We start from the raw sequence: 26,859 nt of genomic DNA on the forward strand, positions 1-26,859 counted from the left end.
TGCATCTTGCATAGGTACACAACTTCCTCCACTGTGCACCAAATATCCCCTATAAAAATCCCAAATGGGTTTCTCATGAGGTCATTCTTATCAATAGCCTTACAAAGTGTAGACTTGCACACTGTTTGACCTCCACAACCTCCACACCTTCCCCACTCATAGTAGGTACGTATTTCCTTGTACATGTGTACACTATGCACACCTGCACAAGGTGTGTGGGATCCACACCCCCACAAAAAAAAGTTGTGTCATCTCCTCAATGCATACTTGCACACCTTACACACATGCAGAGATGCACAAGTGTGCAATGTGTGCACACCCGCCTTTAACCTACAAACTTGCACTTGTGCATGTTACACACCCTTCATAGGTGCACATGTATGCAAGGTCTGCAACTACATGATTTACCCTTTATTTTTCATTTTGTAGCCAATTTTTTATGGGGTTTGAGTTTTCTTTCATATTTTCAAGTCATTAAGCATCCTTTAACCTTGTAGGAAATAAAGTTTACTAACGTCTCTCGATTTCATGTAGGTAATCATGGATCCTACTTTATCCTTAGCAGAAAAATCAAAGATCTCCCCAAAGCTAGTGACTTTCAAGTTTAAAGGGGTATCTCATGATTCATAGACTTGCATTCAGAGATCGAAATACATAATTGAGACACATTGAGTAAAATAAGTTTCTAGTGCTTTGCAATAAGCCCCACCAGAGATCAAAGATGATCACCTTTCCTATACAAAGTGGATTGGTTACATTGCCTCACACGTAGTCTCCATACAATCTTTAGAACTTATAATGACTCTGGCATGACACTATTCCTTGAATGAGAAGGTTGTTAAGAGCGTCATTAGAGAGATTTTCTTGGACACATTCCTAGACAACATAGAGAGGGTATTTTGTCTACCCAATTCAAACTAATACTTCAACATTTCCTATGTGAGTACAGATAAGTGGTACATGGACCATCATGAGGAGGAAAATGATATAGTCCAAAAGATGTATTTAGTCACTCAAACACCAGGGAAGAAGCACAAAAAAGTTGACATGACTAGGACCTATATGATATCTTATATCAATTATCGCATAGTGCTTCTGAGTAGGGTAACGAGACTTCTTGTGGCTATCCATCTAGAGACTTGGATGGTGCATTTTATTAAGAAGGTCAAAACAAGGGCCAACAAGATTGATTGCCACACTATCATTAATGACTCTTTACATGAACAACTAACATTAGTTTAGAAAGATCCTCATTTTCATATGAATTCATATGTAGTGTACCTATTGGTCATAAGGGCTACATATCTAGAACTCACCATGAAAGGAAGTATAGAGGATACCAATTCATGACCACATATTGTGTACCCTCATTTGGTGCAAAAGGAGCTTTGAGAAGGTTGTCCAGAATACATAATAGTCAATGACACCTTCATCTTCACAATAATCTAGTTCATAGAAGGAGATTACATGAATAGGCTCTCAGTGGAGGATGCATCAAGGATCACCCATGTTAGAGGATATTTTATCCAGTATTGTACTTTCACCTATATCTGAGTAGCTAGCACACTATTGCACCCTAAGAAATTAGTGCAATACCCCTCAGATAGATTAATCCTATTGGATATTGTTTGAAAGTTGAGTTCAACATATGATAGGATCCAAGACAAACGTAGATAGACATGGGTATGGCCTTTCACCATTGACCCCTATGAGGTGAAGCAAAAGCAACATATCTACGCATTTGGTGTGGAATGGGAAAGGTATCCCCTAGAGAAGTATCTAGTGGCATGACCCAATTTTGATATTATAGGGATGTTTAAGCATGTTACAAGAAGGGATTTTATTCTTGATTCATCCATCGAAGATCATAGGCTAAACTATGTTGATGATTATGAGGTTTAGATTAAGGAATATTGTAGGATGGATTTCACAATAGCAGAAAAGGTCTTGAACCTACATATATCCAAAAATGTGTGGAATAAGGATACTCCTAACATCCTAGATCCCATTTACCATAAGGATAAAATCTTGGAGCGTCTAATAATGAACGTCAAGGTAGACAAGGAGAAAAATTGTGATATCCAACATCGAGGCTGACATGTAATTAAGATAACCAAAGATTGGGTACATAGACCATTCCCCTTGTACCCATTTCCTAATGTGCCAACCCTCAAGGCTTTAACACGACCCAAGAAAGGAAAGGGGGCCAAAATAATTATTCCTACCTAGAAAGAGAACTCCCCCATGAGGCTTGAGAAAATTTATAAACACAAAAGAGATGTGGCATACTTTGAAAGGGAGGAGAAGGGCAAGAAGAAGCAAAATACTGTGACATGAGAAGAAGAAGAAGAAGAAGAAGAACTAGAAGAGCCTCAAGCTCAGGCAGAAGCCTCTCCATTAGTTCCAAAGAAAATAAAAATGAATATGGTAGTTACTGGAGTAAAGAGGAGACAATGAAAGAAGAAAATCACTCCTTTACCTCAAATCCTGAAGACTCTACTAGAAGTTGTTAAGGAGGGGGAAGAAAATGAGACAGATTACATCCCCTTGAATAGATAGACATGTTCATCTAAGGAAGCTAAAGAGGGGAGGAGGAGGATCCTAATACAAACACCCCCAGTTATATAGGATCAACCTATCTAGATCAAGGAGTTTACTAATTAGGAGAAGGAAGGATGGACCAAATCCACACTAGGGGATGGTTCAAATGAGTTTGATTTCTTGGACTTTGATTTCATGCTCATTGGAACCTAATTAGAGGAAGGGGAATAAGGGATACCACATTCAAGGAGCTACAAGGAAATGACTCGAACATAATTCCTCCATTCCCACGAGGACTAATAGAAGTACCTCCTCTACCTCTAGGAAGTTCAGAAATGCCACCTCCACCTCTACTAGAACAAGATATAATGCCATTACCTCTCTAATGCCCGAAGAAAAAATTTAAGTTGCAATAGAGGGAGAGTTACATATAGCTCACGCAAAGCAGGTTCCCATAGCCAAGCAACCTAATATATCAAAGAAGATGGCTTCTATAGAAGGACATGCCCCTCATATTATGATACAATCTCCTTCTCCCCCCAAAAGTATAGTGGTCATGCAAGTAGTAGAATAACTAAGAGTAGAGAAGAATCCAAAAAAGAGGATGGACAAGGAAGAGGGACTAGCTTTAGTGAAGACCTTATCAACTGGCCAATTCATGTCTCCACTAGGCACCACTGCAAAATGGTTGAAATGGGTAGTAGAGACTAGAAAGAGGGTTTACATCACAACCCCCACTGAGGGAATGACGATCCTCAAAGATTTTGTGCAACCAATAGTGCCTCCTCTATAAGATCCTCAACAACTTTCTTTCATCATTACGGATAGGAGGGATAATCTAGTGGCTCATGTGGCTATTCCACCACTACATTTCAATCCTCAAAATATAACACATCAGGACTACCAAATGTAGGAGATTGTATTGGGAAAGGCCACAAAGGATACAACCAAAGATTTGAAGACCATGGGTTTGCAACAGGTATTCTACCAATTGGATCAGGATGAAGAGGAGATCCAAGTTTTGAGGAAATGAAACAAGATTTATGCGGTAATTTTTGAAAGAGGAAATGGGTCCCATTAACCCTAATCACCCTGAAATAACATTTAAGGTTTCACTCAAAAAATGAGTTTTGACTCCTCTATCAAGTGATTTGTTTTTGGACACATGTAAAAGATGGTTTCATACTTTCAAGAAACAACATGAGGACATAATAGAATTGAATATGTAGCTCTTGCACATCATAGGAGGTTTTGTAAAGAAAATGAGAGGCATGATAGAAAAAGAGTTTGGCTTAATGGATGAGATTTCAACATGGTCCAATGACTTAGAGGCTTTGCATAAGGCTAGAAGTCAAAGGTATAGAATGCTACTAGCCATTTTCACTGCTGACAAATTGGATATGTTTGATGATTAGATTGAGAAAATACAGGAACGTAGCCAAGTTATGATGTTATATTATGGGACATAAAGGAAATGTAAGAGCATCCTTGGACCAAGATTTTGGAGGCATATAAGTATTATAGTACGACGAGTCTAGATATTTTTGTTGATGACTCCATAGAGAATTATGTTCAATAGAGGTGGTAGTGCAACAATTTTAGGCATCTTTAGAAGCCATCTCCTTAGAAGATGATATAAGGAGAGTTTTCAAAGTCAAGGAAGTATTGATGAAGCTAGGTAATAAAATGGAGAATTTTTATGAAGTGGAGAAAGTGGTTTATGATTTCCACAGGGACACAAGGGCCAAGTATGAAGCACTTGAGTTTCCATATCCTCAAGAAATTATGTCGACAAATGAAGCTTTTAAGGCTTCTCATCTAGACATTGTTTTGGTTGAAGATCACCAAGACCCTAATGCTGGAAGTTGAGATTTTGGACTTAGAGAACTCTGCTAAATTTTGACCCTTAGGTTTGCATAGGTGTGCAACTTTGCAGCTTCACAAGTGTGACAATTTTTTACCACTTATAGTTGTGTGTGACAATTAATTGATAGTTTCTAAATTTGGCATTTTCATGCATCGAAGCCTCATTTTTTGAGCTCAGCGATGGTTGGCAGATACATATGCATGGAGGAGGTCAAGTTACTATTTTTGGAAGGCTCCTAACCTATAGCTACCACTCAGAGATGTCTCCCTACTATTTTCTTCTTCTATTTATAGGTGTAAGTCATGTAAAGACCCATGCACCATTTAATTGATAAAAATAAGAATCCAAGTCTACTTAGCAGCATATTAGGGGCTAGTTTGTATATATTTAGCTTTATTTTAATAATTTTAGCATACTCTGTGCATGGGAAAATCATAGCTCCAAAATTCACATGAAGGAGAGCATTCACTATAAATACAAGGATGTAACATGTATTCAAGGCCAACATTTTATGCAATAAAGTATGTTATTGGTGCTCTCATTCTGTGTGTAGTGATTCTTGCTAGAATTTGTATTCTCTTAGTGAATTAATAGTTCATGAATAATGAAAGCGCTAATAGTCAAGATTATTATTTTTGAATTCTCACGTGATTTTAGTATGTTAGGAGTTTGTCACAATCAGCTACATAATACCTCTATTGTGATGAATTGGAGAAGGGGATTTCTTATGTACATTCATAACAATTTGTCTCATATGCATGCACTTTATATGGTTGCATGATTTGATGAGTTGTGAGAACTCATACTATCTTACAAAGTCCCATTGATGATTGCATCAGGCAGATTACAATTGCATTGCTCTAAATTTCATTGGCTTCCTACCACACCCTTTGAAGATTTAATTCATAGACATGTTGTTGTTGTGGCTTATGTCCTTTTAGATTTCATTTTCAATAATTTTCATACTTTCTGGTTACCTTATCTCTTTGTAATTTTCTTTTATAAAAATATGGTTAAGTTAGAAATTTATATTAGTTTAGACTTACAACATCATCATCACGAATCAAAAAATACAAAAAATATTGTTTTCTACTAAATATGTTTTAAGTGTCACAGAGTTATAGATTAGACTTCATCAAACCAACAAACGCCTCCTCATTAAACAAAAAAACACTTATCTTTAATTGAGCCATTGAGTTGGTTGAAAAATAGCCTCTCAAAACCTTGTAGTTGATATTTTATTGATTTTTCAAGAGATAAATTCTCACAATTTTTTGTCATTGTCATTGTGCAATTATAATGCTCAACACTATAATAAATTAATGATGAGAAAAATAGCTCCCTATAGGATATTGGAAAAGTATGGAGCCAATGCATATAAACTTGATATAGCTCTTGATATAGGTCTATCTCCTATATTCAATGTTTTATACTTGACATTGTCCAAGAGCCCAACCAATAAAGAGACTCAATAAGTTGAAGCTCCTAGTGATGAAGAAGATTGGATCAAAGAAATGCCTTTGAAGGAAGCACCATAGATGGAATGCATATTAGATACTACAAAGGCTAAGAAGACAAGGGACAAGATGTATTGGGAAGGCTTGATCAAGTGGAGAGGACTCCCTCAGCTAGAAGCAACATGGATATTGGAAGAAGACATCAAGAAGAAATACATGGATTTATAGCAATTGGTCTCTAAGAGGACTTGAGACAAATTTCACCTAGGGAGTATGATGCAGGGGCACCCCAACATTGGAATAAGGACCCAAATCAATTGGGCTCCATGCAGGATAGGATGAATATTATAAGGCCACATAGGTTGTGTGGACCTAGTATGTAGTAGGAGTAAGATTATGTAAACCAAATTTGGCTCAAAATTGTAACTTAGGACCTATTAGGGAATTTTGTAGATGTAAGGTCAATTAAGGTTAAACCAATGTAGTTATCCCTTAACCATGTTTGTACTATTGTTTCATGATGTATGAAGTGGATTTAAGGTGTTAGTGGTCCTAAGTTAAGAGCTAGGTGTTGATCCCCAAGGGGTGTTGTCTATTAGTGTCAAACACTTAGTAATTTATTTGCCAGAGTTGGTTAGTCATCACTTTGACTGAGCCATCCTACTAAGACCAAGAAAAGTATATAGATTTGTTCATATTTTAGTTTGAGCCAAGCAAGTCTATGGTCATCGAGTACTCCAAAGTATGTTAAGTGAGAAAAAAGATAGTTCATGTTGAGCTATACAAAGTTAGTTCATGTCAAGTCATACAGTAAGTGTTGAGCATACAGAAGTCAAGGGACAATATGAAGATTAGTCATGACTAAGTGTCAGAGTATTCATCTGCCAAGTAAACCTATTTTGATATATTTGTTTGGAATTGCACAAATACTAAGGTAAACTATTTTTGGATGACTTAATGCATGTTCTAATGATCAAGTAGTAATTTAAGGAGATGATTAAAATTTTGGTAGGGATCATTAATCCCTATTCCAAGTGTTAAACCAATAAAAAAAATGGAAGGTTTAAGCAACAAAAGGGAGAAATTTGGATCGTTGATTTGGATCTAGAACCTTCTCTAGTTGGTTATAAAAGAAGGTTCTAAACCCTATTCTCAGTATGGTGAAGGTGTATGCAAGAGAAGTGAAGTTTTGACGCTTGAAGTGAAGTTTGAAGGAGAATTAGATAGATTGACCAAGCATAGTAGTGAAGGGAAAAATAGTGATATATCAAATCAAAGATTAGATTAGGCATTGGAAAGAGGAGATTTGTTATCAAGTATTAGAGTGCTAACTGAAGGATCAATTACTGATACATTTTTGTAAAGTAAATGAGGGTAAATCTCTTAACAGAGTGGTCCTAATAGGCCTCTATGTAAATCTCCTTACAAAATGCTTACTTCGTTGTAAGTTTTAAATCCTTCAATCAAGGTAGACTAAATAAGTTTTGTAGCTCTTAACATGACATACCCTTTACAGGGTAGATCATCAGAAGTGATCAAACTTATAGTTGTAATAGACGAACTTTATTATTGTAGTAGTGAAGATTTGTGAATGTCATCCCCACCCCAATTTTACCTTCAACTTGGAGGGTTTCTAGGTTACCAAATCTTTGTGTTGTGTGTTGATCATGTACTTTCATTATTATGGATGTGATTAGCTATTAGATCACATACATTATTAAAGTATATATTTATGTGATTAGTGATATTGTTGAGATAAGGGTTAGTGGTGAAAGTTATCAATTTGATATTTGTTTCAAAGGTTATAGATCTTGATTCACCCCCTCCCCCCTGCCACTCTTAGTATCTAACTTTCCCTATAGACTTTCAACACTAGATTGAAAAAGAGCAAAAGTTGTCAAGTTGACATAGTATTATCAATGATAACATTTACAACATTTTGAATATTGCATTTGGTTACCAACGGTGACCAATATTTGAATCCTAGTTGGGAACCATTGGCGAACCATTTAAATAACTTTGTAATGGCCTGAGAAAGAAGCTGTTAAGGATTTGACAAGTTTGAAGACAATAACATGGGAGTTTTTTCAATATTTCTTGTATATTAGACCATACATTTATATGAATCTGGATTCGTAAGATAAATCTATTGGTAGATTTTGTTAGAGCATTGAATCACCTTTCTAATGCATATAGTTTGAGATTTTGAAGTGCATGCTAAGGGGAAGATTTGAGAGTCATCTTTTCATTGCTAACCAGAGACCCTCTTGAACTAGGATTTGGTGACAAATCATGGAAATTTGGGGTGCAACTACGATTTAAAATTTTTGAAACTCGGGGTTTGTAATGTCCAATGGTGTACTATAACATTTTGCAGTCCTTTTTATTGCCACTTTAAATGGTCATTTTTGACAGTGAGGCCTAATGCCTGATATCTCTATGTGACAGACTAGTGTTGAATGCACAATATTGACCAAGTGATAGAATAGATGGTAGAGAGATATTTGAACACCATTGTGGTATTGAGTAGGTGTATTCAAAGTGTTTTGAGTGATAACTAATTTGGCTTGCATATCTAAAGTCATTTGGATCCATATACGTCAGCATTGTTAGCAACTAGGATTTTAAGCCTAGAAGGGACTTATATAAGCAACCCTAGCCAAATAAGCAGATCAAGAATTAAACTTTGAAATTCAATAAATAAGGATAACATGTACTCCAATATGTGTTTAGTCTTGGAAGATACAATAATTGATTAAAAATGGTGGCCATAATAGTTATTAGGTCGACCTAATTGAGGCTCGCAGACCTAATAGATAATTTAAGGGAAATCAAGTGTTTAGGGCACTTATGATTTTTGTAATCATCATAATTTGGGATTATGTGGTTTAAGGAAAACAATCCTACAATGTGGAGTGTGGATGTAAGGTTTTGGTAGGCAAACCTCTACAATGTTAATAGTTTTACTTAATGAAACAATATAGGTAATGTTGGGTTGAGACTTGAATGTATTGAAGTCAAGATCTTGACACGTTGTTGAAGATTTCCATGTCATGTTGAGTAAGTTTCTATGAATTTGAGAGTATCTCCAACTGCTTGGAAGTAGCTCTTAAGAAGTGCATAGGTCTAAGGGCCTATCATAAGGTGAAAGACCATCAAAACTTTTGCCTCCTCATCAGGTCCAAAGTCACCTTAATCATGAATATATTTTAAAACTTATTATTTAAAAGAATGATGAGTTTTTTGAGAAAACTAGGGGAAAAGATTCAATTACTGACAAGAGGTTGGATAACCGTTCTAATTTTTGTCATACATACCCTCCAATTACTACTTTTAAAAGAGCCAAAAAAATCAAAACACATTTACTAATAACTGATCACACATATACTAATAATCGATCATGTTTTAACTTTTTTGGTTGGTGATTGACCCGTTTGTGCACCACTATTGGGACATTTCATAAAAACCACTGGGACATTTAGCCTTAAGTACTAACATATTTGAGTGAGATACTATTGGTGCATGAAGATAACGGGTATTAGGTGAGCATTTTGAAAAGATAGTTTTGGACCACTTTGTACTCCACATTTACAATCCCTACATAGAGATATGTAAATACCCAAAAGCCTCAACTTCAGTAATAAGCACTTCATTCACCTTCAAAGATATCCCAAAAAAAATCATAAAATTTGACTTATGATTTAGAAGTTCTAGATATGCAAAAATAGTGGTGACACTACTACATGCTTTTTTCTGGGTATAAATAGACTTAAAAATAAATAAATAAAATAAAAACAGATATAAAGTTGTACGATATAAGCTATACAACTTAACTATAGCTAAAACTTCCACTCTATTTAAGAAAATTTCGAGTTACGTGGGGTTCATATGGATAAAATTTGTCTTTTGGAGAGATATTTGGTAAACCAGATAGTCGAATATGCTGTAACCTTCCTTTCAATCCGATGAGAATTATCTTTCGGTACATAGACAGTTACATATATTACGCTGTGTTAAATTCTTCTACCGGCCCGGCGCAGTTATGGGTACTCCATATTATGAAGTAGGAGAGAAATTTATTTTTCTCTGCAGTGGCAGAGGAGTTAAAAATGGTGAAAATCTGCTGCCTTGGAGCTGGATATGTAGGGGCCCCAACAATGGCTGTCATTGCACTAAAATGCCCTCATATTGAAGTAGCAGTCTTAGACATTTCAGCAGCCAGAATTGCTGCCTGGAATAGTGACCAATTGCCCATTTACGAGGCTGGGCTTCATGAGGTGGTAAGAAATTGCAGGGGAAAAAACCTCGTTTTTAGTACTGATTTCGAAAAGCATATCATTGAAGCAGACATTATATTCATTTCAGTCAATACCCCAATAAAAGTTGGAGGTTTTGGGGCTGGAAAAGCCACAGATCTGAGCTATTGGGAAAGTGCTGCAAGAATGATTGCAGATGTTTCAATCTCAGACAAGATTGTTGTGGAAAAGGGCACTGTACCAGTGAAAACAGCATTGATTATTGAAAAGGTTCTCATGCATAACAAGAAGGGATTAAAATTTCAAGTTCTTTCAAATCCAGAGTTTGTTGCAGAAGGGAGTGTTGTTCAGGATCTTTTCAATCCAGAACTTGTGGTCATTGGAGGCAGAAAGAATCCTCAAGGGCAGAAAGCAGTTGAAGCATTGAGAGTAGTGTACGCAAATTGGGTTCCTCAGAAAAAGATCATCAGTACAAATTTGTGGTCTGCAGAAATCTCCAAGATTGCTGAAAATGCATTTTTGGCTCAGAGGATTTCATCAGTGAATGCAGTTTCTGCTCTCTGTGAAGCAGCTGGGGGAGATGTTACAGAGGTTGCTAATGCCATTGGGAGGGATTCAAGAATTGGGCCAGATTTGTTGAATGCCAGTGTTGGCTTTGGTGGGTCAAATTTAAAGGACATTTTGAGTTTGGTTTACATCTGTGAATGTAATGGGCTAATTGAGGTAGCAAGCTACTGGAAACAGGTTATGAAGATAAATGATTATCAGAAAAGACGATTTGTGAACAGGGTAATTTCCTCAATGTTTAATACACTTGTGGGGAAGAAGGTTGCCATTCTTGGGTTTACATTCAACAGGGGCATAGCTGACAATCCGGCAATTGATGTATGCAGGAGTCTAGTTGAAGACCAAGCAAATATTTGCATTTATGACCCAGTAGTGACAGAGGAGCGAATTCAGAGAGCCCTTTCCATGGACAAATTCGTTTGGGATCATTTAATGAGCCTTTTAACTATGAAACAAGTTCAAGTTGTTTGGGATGCCTATGAAGCTACAAAGGATGCTCATGGAGTGTGCATTCTAACGAGGAGGGATGAATTTAACATTCTAAATTACCAGAAGATCTATGATAGTATGCAGAAACCTGCTTTTATTTTTGATGGGCCCAACTGTGTGGATGTACAGAAGCTCAGGGAGATTGGTTTCATTGTTTATTCCATTGGTAAGTCTCTAGATCCATGGTTGAAAGATCTTACCCCAATTGCATAGAAGATTCATTTTATTTCTCTATTCAAATCTGTATTGTGACTGCTGCTTCTGATTGTGGAGCTGAATGATCAATGAATTGCTATTTTTAACTTAATCCATTTTCCAACGCTGGATGTGAACAACTTAGGCTTCTCAATTTTCTATAATTTGTTTGTTGAACGTTTTGTACACCCTAAACCCTAATAGCCGTGTGTATGTCAGATAAGTGTTTTTCTTTTATATAAACTACTGAAAGAAAATCTCGTCCAGAAATTGGTATTCATGAAATTACCAACAGATTTCTCAGTTGCAAGAATACCTTATTCACAAGGGACTTTCCTTGAAAAAGGTCCTCTAAAAGCAATAGTCAAAAGCAAAAGCTTCAATATCTACCACTGAGAGAATTGATTAGAGACAAAGCTTCTCTAACAAGAGCTGCATGCAGCTGGAGTCCCTTCCATATGCAACATTCAGTTTTTGCTATCGTGTTTGAATTTGGTAATAGGTATTTTAGTTCACAGTAATAGTAAATAGAAGTGTAGAACAAAATAGAATTGAAATTGTTATATGACCACTGCTATAGAATCCACTCTTGCAATAGATACAAATATTCAAAATATTCAAGAGTCCACTCTTGTAATAGATACAAACGTTCATCGGATTTTCTAATAGAAATTACTTCATGACAGTTATAATCAAAATCTCACAAGACTACCACACATATTGGTGCCAATGAGAATATGGTAGACACATAACACATACGTGCACAAACAAATACATGAAAAGAGGGACCGCCATGTAGCCAACTCAACGCACAAACTAATGACATAGATCTAGCTTGTCAGATGCCATCTAAAGTCACAACTCATCTGAGAGTCAATGGATTTAAAGCCATTAGAAGACGCCAGGAACAAAGGGAACCTAAAAGATCTAACAGACATTACAACTGTAAGGATTATTCAAGTTTTTGATCTAACAACTTTTTAGTCATTTTAGTATATAACTGTGCCAAAGAAACAATGATCTCTGGTGCAACTTAGTATAAGTTCTGTCATGCAAAAAATCAAATGAGCTACTCAGCCCCTTAACTCATATCAAAATGTTATCATCGCCCATTACACAAGCATTCTATGAGAGAGATGGAATTATCCTAATCAGATTGAGGATGTTTCAACAACTCCAATGGGCTAGATAAACACCCTATTGAACATAGGTTTATGTCATCGACCTGTGTAAACAAATTGTTATTTTATTGTTTTTAGAGAGAATCCAACATAATAATTGGATCGTTAGACAAGTTTTTCTTGCCTGCAGTTTTTAAGCCATTTCTCTTTCGTTTCTACTATGATTGTTATATCCGTAGTGTACCATCCTTTGGGTTATCACTTGGGCAACTAGGATAAGAGAAGAACCAGTGACATAATTCAAATAATCATAGACCCAAAATTATCATAGATCCATTACAAGGAGTCTCAACTCAATGATCCCTTTGGAAATTTATTATGAATATCTAAAAGGAATATGAAGATAGGTTTATCAGTCACATAACTTCAAAGAACAAATAATGTGAATCAACCTGTGGCTCACAAAATCATTTATTCTATGCAACAGAATGCTTTGCCAAGCATATGTTTTAACACTTTATTCGTGTGTTTGTTTATAGACAAAGTTTATCTGATGTCACATTCAATACTCACTCCAATTTTTCGCTTGTATGAAATATTTTGTCTTGGATAATTGCATGGTTGACATGGATGGAAGCCATACTATTTCCAATTAAAAAAATATATAAGCCTCACAGTCTTGAGTCTTGCTCATGATAATTTAGTCTTTTCTATTGTTCCAAGCTAGAAACTTGGACATTTGCTTTGTAGTATTCGAGCAGCATCCAAGAGGTGAGGAAGTACTAAATATGTCATAATACCTGTTTGCACCAGTCACCTAAATTCCTGTATCCAGCACTTTCAATGCTATGTTTGGTGTAGTAACCTATTTTTGCCCCCCACCCCATGGGAATTGAACGGTAACCTGTTTATGTACCCAATGAAAATGATTCACAATTTTTTAACTTTTCATTTATAAAGACTAAAGAAAGATACTACATTTAAAAGAAGCAAATAATGGAAATATGTTGAGCAGATATGTACCTTGGCCATGGCGATTTCTCCTTTGACAACTTTATTTTGCTGCATGGAGGATCAAGAGTCTCGCTCAAAGAATGCAGTTAATTCCAATTTTTACAAAATCGATTTAGCCTTCTGACATACAAAAATGCAGCCAGACAACCAAACTTAACTGTCGCTAAAGAAACTGCAAATCAGGTTTATAGACACAAATATACAAAGAAAAAACGAGGGTGATCTCAAAAGTAATCCTAGGATTCTGACAACACCATACAATCAACTTTTTATGAAGTGTTTATTTTTGTGATTCATTAATCTAACACTTTTGCAATGGTACAATTAATATCCATAGCTATCAGGATTACGACCCTTTGACGGGATGGGGACTAATTTTGGAGGTAGCTAACAGTTGCACTTCTGCAAACTAATTTAGCCTTTTTTCCTTTATATATATTTAATTTAATGATAATTTTCATTCAAATATAAGAAGAGCATAATAAATTGGTAACAAATTTCGTGTGAAATAAGGAATGCTAGTATTAAAAGCTAAATCTGAGAGAAACAAGGCATAAGAATTTATATTAACCCCTTAGGAAACGATATCAAATGACCCAAACTCAAGCTCTCATAGTATATAATTTATTATCTAATCACTTGAGCTGACATAACTAAATGATCATTTGACATTTATATGTTCTAATGAGAGAAACTATGGGGCTTTACTAAACAAATAAGACACAGTAAACCGCCAAAAAATTACAGAACAAGCAGATGTGATATATAAATAGTGAAAGATACTCGCTTTCCAATTTCGTTACTTTCTTGCCATTGGCAAAAGCATGGAGATGAAGAAGAGTTTTGCTTACAGTCAGTCAAGCACATTCATTCTCCAGCAAATGCAAAGGCAAACAAGGAGGTTGCTTCCACCAGGGAAGCTAGGCAGGCAAGTAACGTACAACGAACAATTGTAAGTCTACATTGATATGTTCAATACCATATCTGGTACATACAAAATAATACCCATTGTTCTTATAAGGGCGAGACCACACCCTTCAATATCAATAATGTTCTACATATTTCTTGTAGCATACGATCAGGTTCTCATCTTGGACATGGGCACTCTGCCAGTAAATCTTACAGTCACTAACTAAAGAAGTCTTTTTGGCCTCAGTTCTTCCCCTCCAGGAATTAGCAGATGACTAACTGAGAGTAATGAAACTTGTTTAAGAAAACTACATAAAGCAGGGCCTTATAGACAATAGTGGTTTGCACCACTTGTTCAATATTCATGGATAGAACTTTTAGCATAGCGTATGCAAATTTGTTTAAAAAGTTTAGAAAGCTCCTCCTGCAGGTTGATTCCCACCACATCCCTCTGGCACAAACAGCTATAGTATTAGATCTGTGGGAGACCAACTGAAATCAATTGGATTGAAACCAAAGAATTTTTTGTCAAGGAGATACTTATTACAAGGTAATTGGTAAATACTTGCTTATTAATAACAGAGAGACTGAGACGGCTAAGAGCATGAAGATTTGATACAGAAACATGCAGATTTTCACCCCAAAAATGCGAGTCTTCAAAAAATGGCCACGATTTCCAAGCGATTTGCAGACCCGTAATTCGGGAATTTCTCCAAGCAGAAAAACCCTAGGTGGGTTTTGGAGAAATCAGCTGAAATAATTTTGGAAAAATTTAAACAAATAATTTCAAGAAGAAATTATTAATTTTTCCGAAAAAATTTAAGTATTTAGCTCTGATACCATATTACAAGGTAATTGGTAAATACTTGCTTATTAATAACAGAGACCGAAAGGTCAATTTATACAAAAGGAAGAGACGATGTTTCCTTAGGAAACGATCGTAAAGAATAGAAACATTCTATTCCAGAGAAAGCAAAAAATGAAAGCAAACTAAAGCTAAAGATATTTACAAGATAACCATTAACTAATAATAGACGTCTTATCTATTATTGTAATAATACTGATGCCATTTTCATCAATCCCGGCAGAATATTGATCGTCTCTGCAATCTGCCCATCTGCTTAGATTTGCAGTAATAAATGAGAAACTGTCATTGTTCAGAAACGGATTGAAACTACATTATAGAAAATTCAAATTGTAAATAATTGCATGAATACCAGTCAACACATGCCAGCAATTCTGCCACTTTACAAATTGCAAAATCATTAGCGCTTTCTTTAAATTCTATTGCAAGTTGCAACGATGCAGTTCTCATATCAAAGATCTAACCATTTTGAACAGGAGGCATTCTAGTGTTAAGGAAAGCCTTTTGAACAGGAGACATTCTAGTGTTAGAGGAAAGCCTTTTGAACAGGAGGCGTTCTAGTGTTAAGAGGAAACCCTTTTGAACAGGAGGCATTCTAGTGTTAGAGGAAATTCACAAGACCTTTGAAATAAAAGATATTTGAAAATGACCAGCACTTACACAGACGGAAGAAGAGATTTTAGCGGCCGATTTCAGCAACTGCTATTTAGCTTTGACCAAACTTTTATGCTGGGTATCACTCATTTGAAAAAACAAAAATACGCTTATATCTGCATATCCACTTAAGCAGAAACGATTCTATCTTTAAGGGTAAATACTTAATGTACAATGGGCAAGTGAAGCTCACACAACGCCACATAAAATATTTGGAAACAGACATGTCTCTTTCCCTTATGGATTAGCCCGACTCCATTGTCTATTTTTGTTCAAATTTCCTGGGCAGAAAATAAATAGACTGTCGGGAAAGATGAATACGCCCAATGAAAAAACAGTAATAAAAAAGCAATAATTCTGTTTAATGAATTTTTTTGAGTCAACATAGATTAAACGGGAAATGGAGTAGCGTGCACAATTGTCTGCGCGTGCACAATTATCAAGGCAGGGATTAATATCGAATAGAACATGAAAATATTAATTCCTCTTCAAATAAAAAAGAAGAAAACATTAGTCCCCACCATTAGAAGGCAGGAACTAATAAATTTTAAGAAACCAAATCATTCAGATCTATTGAAATTCTAATAAGACAAGCAGGGTAAAATGAGATATCATTCAAACCCTAATTTTCCCAGATGGGAAGGATCATTCATATATGATAAGGGTTTTATCCATTTCAGTCAGGATAAAAACTGAATTATTGAACATTCTAATTTTTTGTTCTAATTTTGTTCTGCTTGAAACTTTTAACTATTTTTAGTTTCACTTTTAATTTTATACAATATCTAATTCGAAAAGTATCATATTTACAATAAGGTTTATTAATTTTAGAGTTCTATAAATGATAACACAAATACCATGCTGATCATTTTTACCTTTTTTTCGGTTGGTAAATGGTCTATTTGTGCAACACTACTGAAACATGTTTACACGACTACTAGATCATTAGTCCAGAGTCCACAAGTACTTCATTTTTATTTTGACATCTTCCATCCTTGATCCAAAAGTAATGGAGAATTTATTTTTTCTCCCATCAAACATTAATTTCACCTTTCTGTGACCAATATTCTAGCCTTAGTTTAATGTAATTTTGCTGTATACAAGGATGGACTGTCTCAAATTTATAAGTTCTTCTCTAACCCTCATTTCTACTCAGTTAGCCTATATGCTATTCTTTAGAAAATTAAATGCGTTGATCAATCAATAGGAATTAGGGTAGAATCAGTAAAGATACACTTATTCCAATTATTTGGTATGTTAGGAATAGAGATCTCATTTTGATATGAATATGAAAGAAATTTATTAACACAAAAATATCTTTTAAGATAAATTATATAGCTGTAACAATTAGTTTTGTACTGTTTTTTCCTTTTTTCTGATCCTCCTTTTTAAAAGTTTATTTGTACATATTCCTATTTTTAAAAAAATTAGTTTATTTGTTTTTAATTATTTATTATGAAATTTTTAAACATATATTCAAACCTTATTTCAGATTGGTACCGTATTTTGACTTTATATAAAAGTTTGTAAGCCAAAGATTTTAAGGTCAAAGCTTGAAAGTCACAAAAATGGTAAGTAAGTTTTCAAATAGATATAAAGCTGGACAATATAGCTAGACAACTTAAGTAGAACTTCAATTTATACTTCCTCTCCATTTTAGAAAATGTTTACGTGGGGTTCACCCGGATAAAAAACAGTTTCGAGGAGATATTTATAATCCCAGGTAGTTGAACTTGCTCTAACCTAACTTTCAACCCAATGAGAATAATCTTGCGGTATATAGACACGCCAATGTCTATGCTGGCATCAAAACGGCAATTTTTCATTTTTAAAAAATAAAATAAAAATCAATTTTAAACTGTATCTGAAATTTAAATTTATTTAAAAATGCCATTTTGATGCCAGCATAGACATCGCCATATAGACACTCACATATATCACGCAACCTCAAATTCTTCTACAGACCCGGCGCAGTTATGGGCACTCCATATTCTGAAGTAAAAGAGAAATGTATTACCATTGCAGGGAAGCTATTAATGGTGAAAATCTGCTGTGTTGGAGCTGGATATTTAGGGGGCCCAACAATGGCTGTCATTGCACTAAAATGCCCTCATATTGAAGTAGTAGTTTTAGACATTTCAGCAGCCAGAATCGCTGCCTGGAATATTGACCAACTGTCCATTTATGAGGCTGGGCTTCATGAGGTTGTAAGAAATTGCAGGGGAAAATACCATGGTTTTAATACTGATTTAGAAAAGCATATCATTGAAGAAGACATTGTATTAATTTCAGTCTATACCCCAATAAAAGGTGGAGGTTTTGGGGCTGGAAAAGCTACAGATCTGAGCTATTGGGAAAGTGCAGCAAGAATGATTGCAGATATTTCAATTTCAGATAAAATTGTTGTGGAAAAGGTCACTGTACCAGTGAAGACTGCATTGATTATTGAAATAGTTCTCATACATAACGAGTAGGGATTAAACTTTCAGTTTCTTTCAAATCCAGAGTTTGTCGCAGAAGGGAGTGTAGTTCAGGATCTTTTCAATCCAGAACTCGTGATTCATTGGAGGCAGAAAGCGTCCTCAAGGGAAGGAAGCAGTTGAAGCTTTGAGAGCAGTGTACGCAAATTGCGTTCTTCAGAACAAGATCATTAGTACAAATTTGCGGGCTGCAGAAATCTCCAAAATTGTTGCAAATGCAATTTTCGCTCAGAGGATTTCAGCAGTGAATGCGATTTCTGTTCTTTGTGAAGCAGCTGGGGGAGGTTTCACAGAGATGCTAGTGCCCTTGGGAGGGATTCAAGAGTTGCATCAGATTTGTTGAATGCCAGTGTTGGTTTTGGTGGGTCAAGTTTGAAGGACATTTTGAACTTGGTTTACATTTGTGAATGCAATGGGCTAATTGAGGTAACAAACTACTGGAAACAGCTAACGAATATTAATTATTATCAGCATAGACTATCTGTGAACAAGGTAATTTTCTCAATGTTTAATACACTTGCGGGAAAGGAGGTTGATATTCTTGGGTTTTACATTCAACAGGAGTACAACTAACAATCCTACAATTGATGTAAGCAGGGGTCTTGTTGAAGCCCAAGAAAACATTAACATTCATGACCCACAAGTAACAGAGGAGCAATTTCAGAGAGCCCTTTCCATGAACAAATTTGTTTGTGTTCATATAATGAGCCCTTCTACAATGAAACAAGTTCAAACTGTTTGGGATGCCTATGAAGCTTCAAGGGATGCTCATGGAGTGTGCCTTCTAACGAACAGGGATGAATCTAACATTCTAAACTACCAGAAGATCTATGATACTATGCAGAAACCTCCTTTCATTTTTGATGGGCCTAACCGTCTGGATGTACAGAAGCTCGGGGAGATTGGTTTCATTGTTTATTCCACCGGTAAGTCTCTAGATCCCTGGCTGAAGAATCTTACCCTAATGGCGTAGAAGATTTATTTTGTTTCTCTATTCAAATCTATATGGTGACCGATGCGTCTGATTATGGAGCCAAATGATCAATGAGTTCCTATTTCTAGCTTAATCCAATTTCCAATGTTGGATGTGAACAGTTCATGTTTCTCAATTTTCTATGATTTGTTTGTTGGATATTTTTAAAGTTCGAAACCCTAAACCCTAATAGTTATGTGGATGTTAATAAAGTGCTTTGAAAGAAAATCTCCTCCAGAAACTGTGATTCCTGAAATTACGCACAGATTTCTGAGTTTCAAGAATACCTTATTCATAAGGAATTTTCCCTGGAAAAGGGCCTCTAAACGCCATAGCCAAAAGCAAAACCTGCAAAGTCTACCACTGAGAGAATTGACCAGAGAAAAAGCTTGTTTAATAAATTTTAAGAAATCAAATCACGTGCAGAGGGGAAATCAAAGAAAGAGTGTTTAAACGACAAAAATGAAATGTCAATCAAACCCTAAGACTTTGTAGATGTCAAGGATCTTTATCTATGATGATAATTTTTCCCAGTCAGGATTGAGTATAGTGTAGTTCAGCATTCTGATTTCTTATTCTAATTTGTGCGTTATTTTTTGCTTTTTTAGTTGTAGTTGGTTTATTTGTGTTCAGTTGTTAGGACATTTATTGAATAACTTTTCTTACATCTTTGAGTGAGTATTGGGTGCCACTTCGAAGTGACCATTTTTTGACAATCTTTATAGCGAGTACTAATCATCATACAAAGACAAACATTTTTTTAAAGTACCCAATTAGAATGTGTACATATTGATACTATTTCCCTAATATAACCTCACATAATTTGTTAAGTGTCTTGAGCTTAGTTACTCTAACTTTGTGCGGTCAAACTTTCTAGTTACTTTTAATTTTTCACAAATTCTATTTGAAAAGTCTAAAAAAGTTCTAAAAATGGTGGCACATGTACTAATAGATTATATTTTTCAGCTTTTTTCGTTGTATTGGGTTCATTGTGTACTGCTCTATAAGTACATCTTTGAGTGAGTATTGGGTGGTACTTTAAAATGACCACTTTTGGACTAGTCTTTATAAGGAGTATTAATCAACATACAAAGACAACTATTTTTTTTAGAAAGTACCAAATTAGGAACATATTGGTACTCTTCTCCTAATATAACATCACGTAATTTGTTAACAATCGTTAGGCATAGTTTTAGGTTTCTTAAGAGTCTTGGGCTTAGAGGGGCTTGTGGGAGCCTTTTTGTTCATTTTATTGGTTCTCTGAGGAGAAACAAACACTAGAGAATCTCCATTGTGATTCTCCCATGTCTGATTCCCCTAAGAGAACCAACAAAAAGAACAAAATGGGAGTCCCCATATGATTCTCCCGCATCTGATTCCCCTCAGATGGAACTAATCTCTTTATGACTGGCCCTTGGGCTAGTGATTTATGTTTACATCTTTTAAGACTCATGTGCATGCTCTACTACATTTACTTAATCTTTTACTGTCTGGATGGGAGTGGTAGCAAGTGAGATGGGATTTTTGTTAATTATGTCTTCCATGTAGCGAGTGAGATATGATTTTGTTATTTTTGTCTTCTATTAGCTCCTATGAGGGGTTTTTGATACTAAGGTAGCGAAAGTATTGTTATATTGTTGGGAGTGTGCTGATTATACATATTAGTTTTTTGGTTGTCTATGTGTTGCAAGTCTTAATTAGTGATTCGACCACTTCCAATTGTTGTGTTTAATGGATGACACCCTCATTTTGGCTACTTTAATATTAAAAATATCACATATTCTATAACTTTGATATCTAAGAAGCACATTTTATTCAATTATAAATAGTCTTAATCAATGCTAACAATTTTAATCTAAAAAAAATTAGATATTAAATTTTTGTTATAACAAGTATTAAAATATACCTAATTAATAAATCTTTTCTCCTATCAAACATTAATTATGTCTTTCTATGACTATGATATATATATGTACTTTTTATAAAGTAATTTAATTGGACTTAGTCTAAAATTTATGTTTGATTACATTTATATTTGTTTATCTAACCTTCATTTCTATTCAATTGGCCTATAGATTTTTATGAAGGAAATTGATTGCCTTGATCAATCAATAAAGATACACTTTTCCAAAATTTTTATACATTAGGGGTAGAGATGCCATTTTGATATGAATATGATGCCATTTTAATACAAATATGTTGCCATTTTAATATTAATATGGAAGAAATTTAGCAACACGGTGTTTTTAAGATGAGGCTTATAAATGTAACAATAAATTCGATATTATATTTATGATCCTCCTTTTAGAGGGTTGCTTGTACAATTTCCTTATTTTATAAAACCTCAATTCTTTTATACAAATGTGATGCCATTTTAATATGAATATGTTGCCATTTTAATATTAATATGGAAGAAATTCCGCAACACTATATTTTTAAGGTGAGGTTTATAAGTGTAATAATAAATTCGATATTGTTTTTATGATCCTCCTTTTAGAGGGTTGCTTGTACATTTTTCTTATTTTATAAAACCTCAATTCTTTTATGGAATAAATTAATAGGATCTAACTTAGAATTAATAGTAGTGAATAATTTTTATTTTTAAAATTAAATTTAAAAAATGATAATAAAATGTTAATTTCAAATTTATAAAGACTTGTTTGTAAATGTGAGATATTCTAAATTTCATTTTATGTAATTATGCAAGTATGATTTATTTTCTGATAATAAAAACTATGTAATTTGATGAATTTATTTATTTTAATAAATGATGTAAAGTATTTATAATTTTATTAAGAATGTAATAGTTTGAATGCATAGTAATACAAAAACTCAAAAAACACAAATTCAACTTTCGCATTAATTAGATGAATACTAACTAGGTGCAAACAAAACTTTAATAAACTAAAAAGGTGTTAGTTACAAAAAAACCTAGCATAATTTCTTATACACTTATAAAAGAGCTCACAATACCTTCATAAAAAGTAGAAACAACAAATTGAACAACTAGGAAATGACAATCTAAGGTGTAGCATGAAAGGAAATTGATTGCATTAAAAACTTCTTCTTTTGTATGCAATGCACAATCTAGGACAAGACTTATGGTCTTTGAGAGCTTTCTTTAGTGCTAGGGTACAATCATTAATGAGGCAAAAAATGGATGGCTTGAAAGATGTATTTTAAGGTGTAGCATGGAAGAAACATGACTACATTAAAAGCCTCTTGTTTTGGATGTAATGCACAATCTAGGATGAGACTTATGGTCTTTGAGAACATTATTTAATGCTAGGATACACTAAAAGGACATCACAAAAGTTGTGCTTGCAAAATAATTAATGTAGCTTGAAACAAAAATGAAGAAAATGGTAGGATGAAATGTCGTAATGCTTGCTTGAATTGATGGAATGTAGATCTCTTGATTGTTTGGATTGATAATGGATGAATGTTGAAAGGAGGGAGATAGCACTTCTTTTGTCCCTATCTAATCCATATTGGGGCTCAAAACTTCAAGAGGGTTGACTAGGATTCGAATATCCTGTGAGAAACTCAAGAACTTTCTCCAATTTAAATTTGGGCCACAGTTAAGCGGAGTAGGCACCTCTGAAGATATGTAGTGAACTATTTCACCATGTGCCTTACAAGTCAAACAATTTCAACCAATGTGGGCTCAAAAACAAATCTAGAGTCAATGAAAGTATTTGGATATCCAAAATATACACAACAACAAGATTTGAATTTAAAATAAATACAAAAGGCCACCAAATTTGAAATAGTGCCTTTGTATACAAGAGGAAACAAATGATTGATTTTTTTACATGGACACTCCCATAATCAAGGGGTCCTCATAGAGATTTGGTAACATTTAATTAATATAGGGCTTCTATTATAAATATTTAAATTAAATTGGAGGAATTAATAAAAGGGGCCTCCTCGTAATTAAAAGGGGCTTCTTGTAAATTAAATTTGTAGAGGACAACTATATAAATATTTGTGATAAGATCCATGATTTTTTTTGATGATGCTTGGAGAAATTAGCACATGCTAAGATAGGTGTCAAATTAGTATAAATGTATAAATTAGCATGTTTCTTATAATTTACTAAGGGTACTAGAAACAAAAATATAAAATGATAAAGGCAAAGGAAAATAAAGACAAAAATATAGGACACACAGCACAAGAGTTAGTAATAAACCTATTATTATGAATAATTTAGGACATAATCAAATTTCATGTTAGCTTCATTTGAGTTTTGTGCCCCAAATGACTAGATGGGGTATAATTACAAGGCCATCTCACTCATGTTAGGGTCCATTCATCAAGAAAGAAAGAAATCAATCTATATGCAAGCACTTAATCAAAAATATAAGGAGTGATTAATCATATTCAAGCATTTAAGAAAGTCATCTCTTTATAATGGTGAACCTAAAAATCATCATGCGAGCATGTCTTTTGTGATGTTCTTTTAGGTCTTTATAGATTCATGGCATTGCATTAGCACTTGTGATCACATGTCGAGAAGCATTTGTATTGTCAAGGTATAAGCTACTTATCAAACCTCCAATATAGTAACATGTTTTCCCCACTTTCATGCAATTTTAAGGATTGGGTTTGAGTGGGGAAAACACCCTTCTCCTAACATTCTTAATAGTTTGTTTTCAAATTACAAGCATAAATGTGTTGGGTTCAACCACAAGAAGGTATGACGGTCTACTATTGATCCGCTACCTCTACATCTAGTTTTGGCAGATCAAAGGTTACTCCAACTAACAACAATGACCCAAGTTTTCCCCTACACTCTAGATTGTGCTTGACCTTGGCATGTTGGGCTTAGATTTTTTATATAGGAACTTCTCTATGTTGGCTTCTCATATATAGTTTTAGAATTTAGTTTTTTAGGCTATTGTTTCACATATTTGATAGAAATCCCTTCTCACCCTTTATCTTGAATTTTCTTATTTCTTATACACAATCAATTATCCATATAACAAAGGAAAAACCTTGCACCCATTTAGCAATTAAGTCCTCTTAAGCCTAGTGGGTTGTTTTCCTTCCTAATGAATTGAGAGAATAATTTGGGTGTGAGCTTTCCTGTTTTAATTATTCACCTTAGTGATTGGATGCATTGCACTTTTCATAGTTTTCTTTCGTTACATTTTGGTGAGCTCAACGTCATTACGTTTTTGCTACAAATTTGCATTCCCAGATCATGTTTAGCCAACTTTAGGTTTTAGTATGGATTTTTTCTAAATTAGATTGTTGCGTTATTAGTACTTTCAGCTAAGTATTATAGCAATATTTTATGAATTTCTTACTTTAACTAGTGATTAAATAAAATTGTTTAGACCAATTGCAACTTATTATATTTTGTTATAAATTTCATATTTTTTAAAGTTTATATATGCATTATTTTCAAGTATGTACTTTAAGAAAACTATTCTCATATGATTTGATTGGTTAACTGAATTGAAACCCCACACAACATTTTAGGAGTTGAAAAAACAAACATTTTTTTAATAAAAAAGGGATCTTCATGCATTTTCATATCTTATCCCCCTAGATATATTACCACTCATTTAATAAATGTGATTTTTATTTAATAATTTTTTTTTCAACAAAATTAAATTAATTAAAAAAATATAGTAAAAATTAAATGATAATAAAATTTAACCAATAATAAAATATAAAATTAAAAAATAAATAAAATACATTAAAATGTTTTATTTAATTTATTAGAAAAAAATAGGTAACTATTTGGTCTATATTTTCTTTCTAATAATATTATATTTTCATAAAAAATTTAATTTTCTAAATATGACTAGTAATTTTTTATGGGTAATGAGTGGAAGCTTAGATTATTTATATTATTTTATTTATTATTATAATGTGTTAAGTCCATATATACATGAACCCAAGGCTTCCCAAATATTGTATACTCTAGTTAATTTACTACTATATTGTAGACCCTTGCTTAAATACCACTAGTATTTTTCATAAATATGATACATATAATATTTTTATTCATTTTGTATATAAATTAAATAGAAAAGGAAATAAAAAAGAGTATAATATTATCATATAATTGTTAATCTATGCTCAAATCAAATCCTAATTAGTGTTCCATTAATTTCCAATAATATTACGTGAATGTATAATTATAATTATATAAATAAGTGCAACAAATATTTAAATATTAATGCTCTGCTCTGCTTACAAAGCGAAAATGCTGAAATATAACAAACCCGCAAAAAATCTAGAGCAGAATTTTTTGCAAAAGAAAAGGAAGAGGATCCCTAGGAATGCATGTGTTTATGGAAATATATGGCAGAGATCCCCTCTAACTACAAATTGAAGATGGTTCCATAAGGATTCTCAAGATACATGTGATGCTAGATTTATAGTAAAAATGACCAACAGATTCGTGGTCTTTGAACAATTCGCAGGAGAGTCCCTCAATTAGCAACAGAATGGAGGGCATCAAATCCTTCAAAAAGGAAATATTAGCATGGAAGCCATTTCGGAAATCCCTCCCACATACGCAGATGTATCTGAAATCCATATTCATCACCCTTTCTTCACAATCGAGCATTTAGACAATCAACTTTGAGTCTTCAACCTAACGAAATATGCACATCCTGAGCTTCATAAGCCTTCTTCTAGCGCATTAATCCAGTCGCCTCCAGCATCACCCCAATTAGGAAGGTCTTCATCTAATTAAGAATCCCAGTCATCCTACATCCCTCCACATCGTCAAAACGCCTTTTCAAACAATCCCCCTCCATCAAACCCTAAAATATATGTTGGCTTGTCATCGCATAAATCTACATATAAGCCTATCAAGATTTCAATCAAAGAAGTTGAAGACACCTAGAGTGAATGTCTTAAGGGAGGAATTTTCACAATTTGGAATGGCCCTCTAAGAGATTTCCCTCTTTTATCCGACTGGCTGGAGGAAAACTGCGAGGACTAGGTAAGAATTTTCCACTATTTGGATAGAATTCTGTATCTACAATGTGAAGAAGAATCTGTTAAAAAAGAGTTCATTTTAGTCTCTGAATGTTTTTTTAATGGTCACTACGTCAAATTCATAGAATGGTTGCATGACTTTCATATAGAAAAGGTAGAATGTATGATTCCCTCATGGTTCATTTTGTCGTCTCTCCCTCCAAAGTTATGTCAAGCAGATATTATTAAGTCTATAGGATCTGCTATTGGTGAAGTTAGAGGCATTGATGCATCCTTTTATTGTTGTAATAGTGTCAAAGTGCTCATTAATACCAATTTTAATCATCCATTAGAATTTCAAAAGAAAATTATCACTAAAAAAGCTTCATATGATATTAACTTTCATATCTATAAAGGAAAAATTTTTGATATCTTAAAATTTGATGACCTCCACAAAATTAGACCCAAAATTCTTCCCCTCACTTCTAATTTTAGAAGTAATTTCCCTTGGATGAGAATTATGAAGAAC

The 26,859-nt window shown here is 34.1% G+C and overlaps 1 protein-coding gene and 1 pseudogene across 1 annotated transcript; both read left to right on the plus strand.

Moving 5' to 3' along the window:
• Window positions 1–9,759: 9,759 nt before the first annotated feature.
• LOC149557414 (UDP-glucose 6-dehydrogenase 1-like) lies at window positions 9,760–11,484 on the plus strand. Its single transcript, XM_089832064.1, has one exon. The coding sequence runs from the start codon at window positions 9,975–9,977 to the stop codon at window positions 11,388–11,390; it is 1,416 nt and encodes a 471-aa protein (XP_089688190.1). The 5' UTR covers window positions 9,760–9,974; the 3' UTR covers window positions 11,391–11,484.
• A 4,044-nt stretch (window positions 11,485–15,528) lies between these two features.
• On the plus strand, window positions 15,529–19,565 carry LOC149557415 (UDP-glucose 6-dehydrogenase 4-like; annotated as a pseudogene).
• Window positions 19,566–26,859: the final 7,294 nt, after the last annotated feature.

Source organism: Cupressus sempervirens, chromosome 5, assembly GCF_028749045.1.
Source record: "Cupressus sempervirens isolate cs-2001-9-10 chromosome 5, ASM2874904v1, whole genome shotgun sequence".
In the NCBI taxonomy this organism is placed as follows: Eukaryota; Viridiplantae; Streptophyta; class Pinopsida; order Cupressales; family Cupressaceae; genus Cupressus; species Cupressus sempervirens.

What these genes read in the sequence shown, in the direction of transcription:
- LOC149557414 (XM_089832064.1), top strand. Translation starts at nt 9,975, where the DNA reads ATGGTGAAAATCTGCTGCCTTGGAGCTGGATATGTAGGGGCCCCAACA.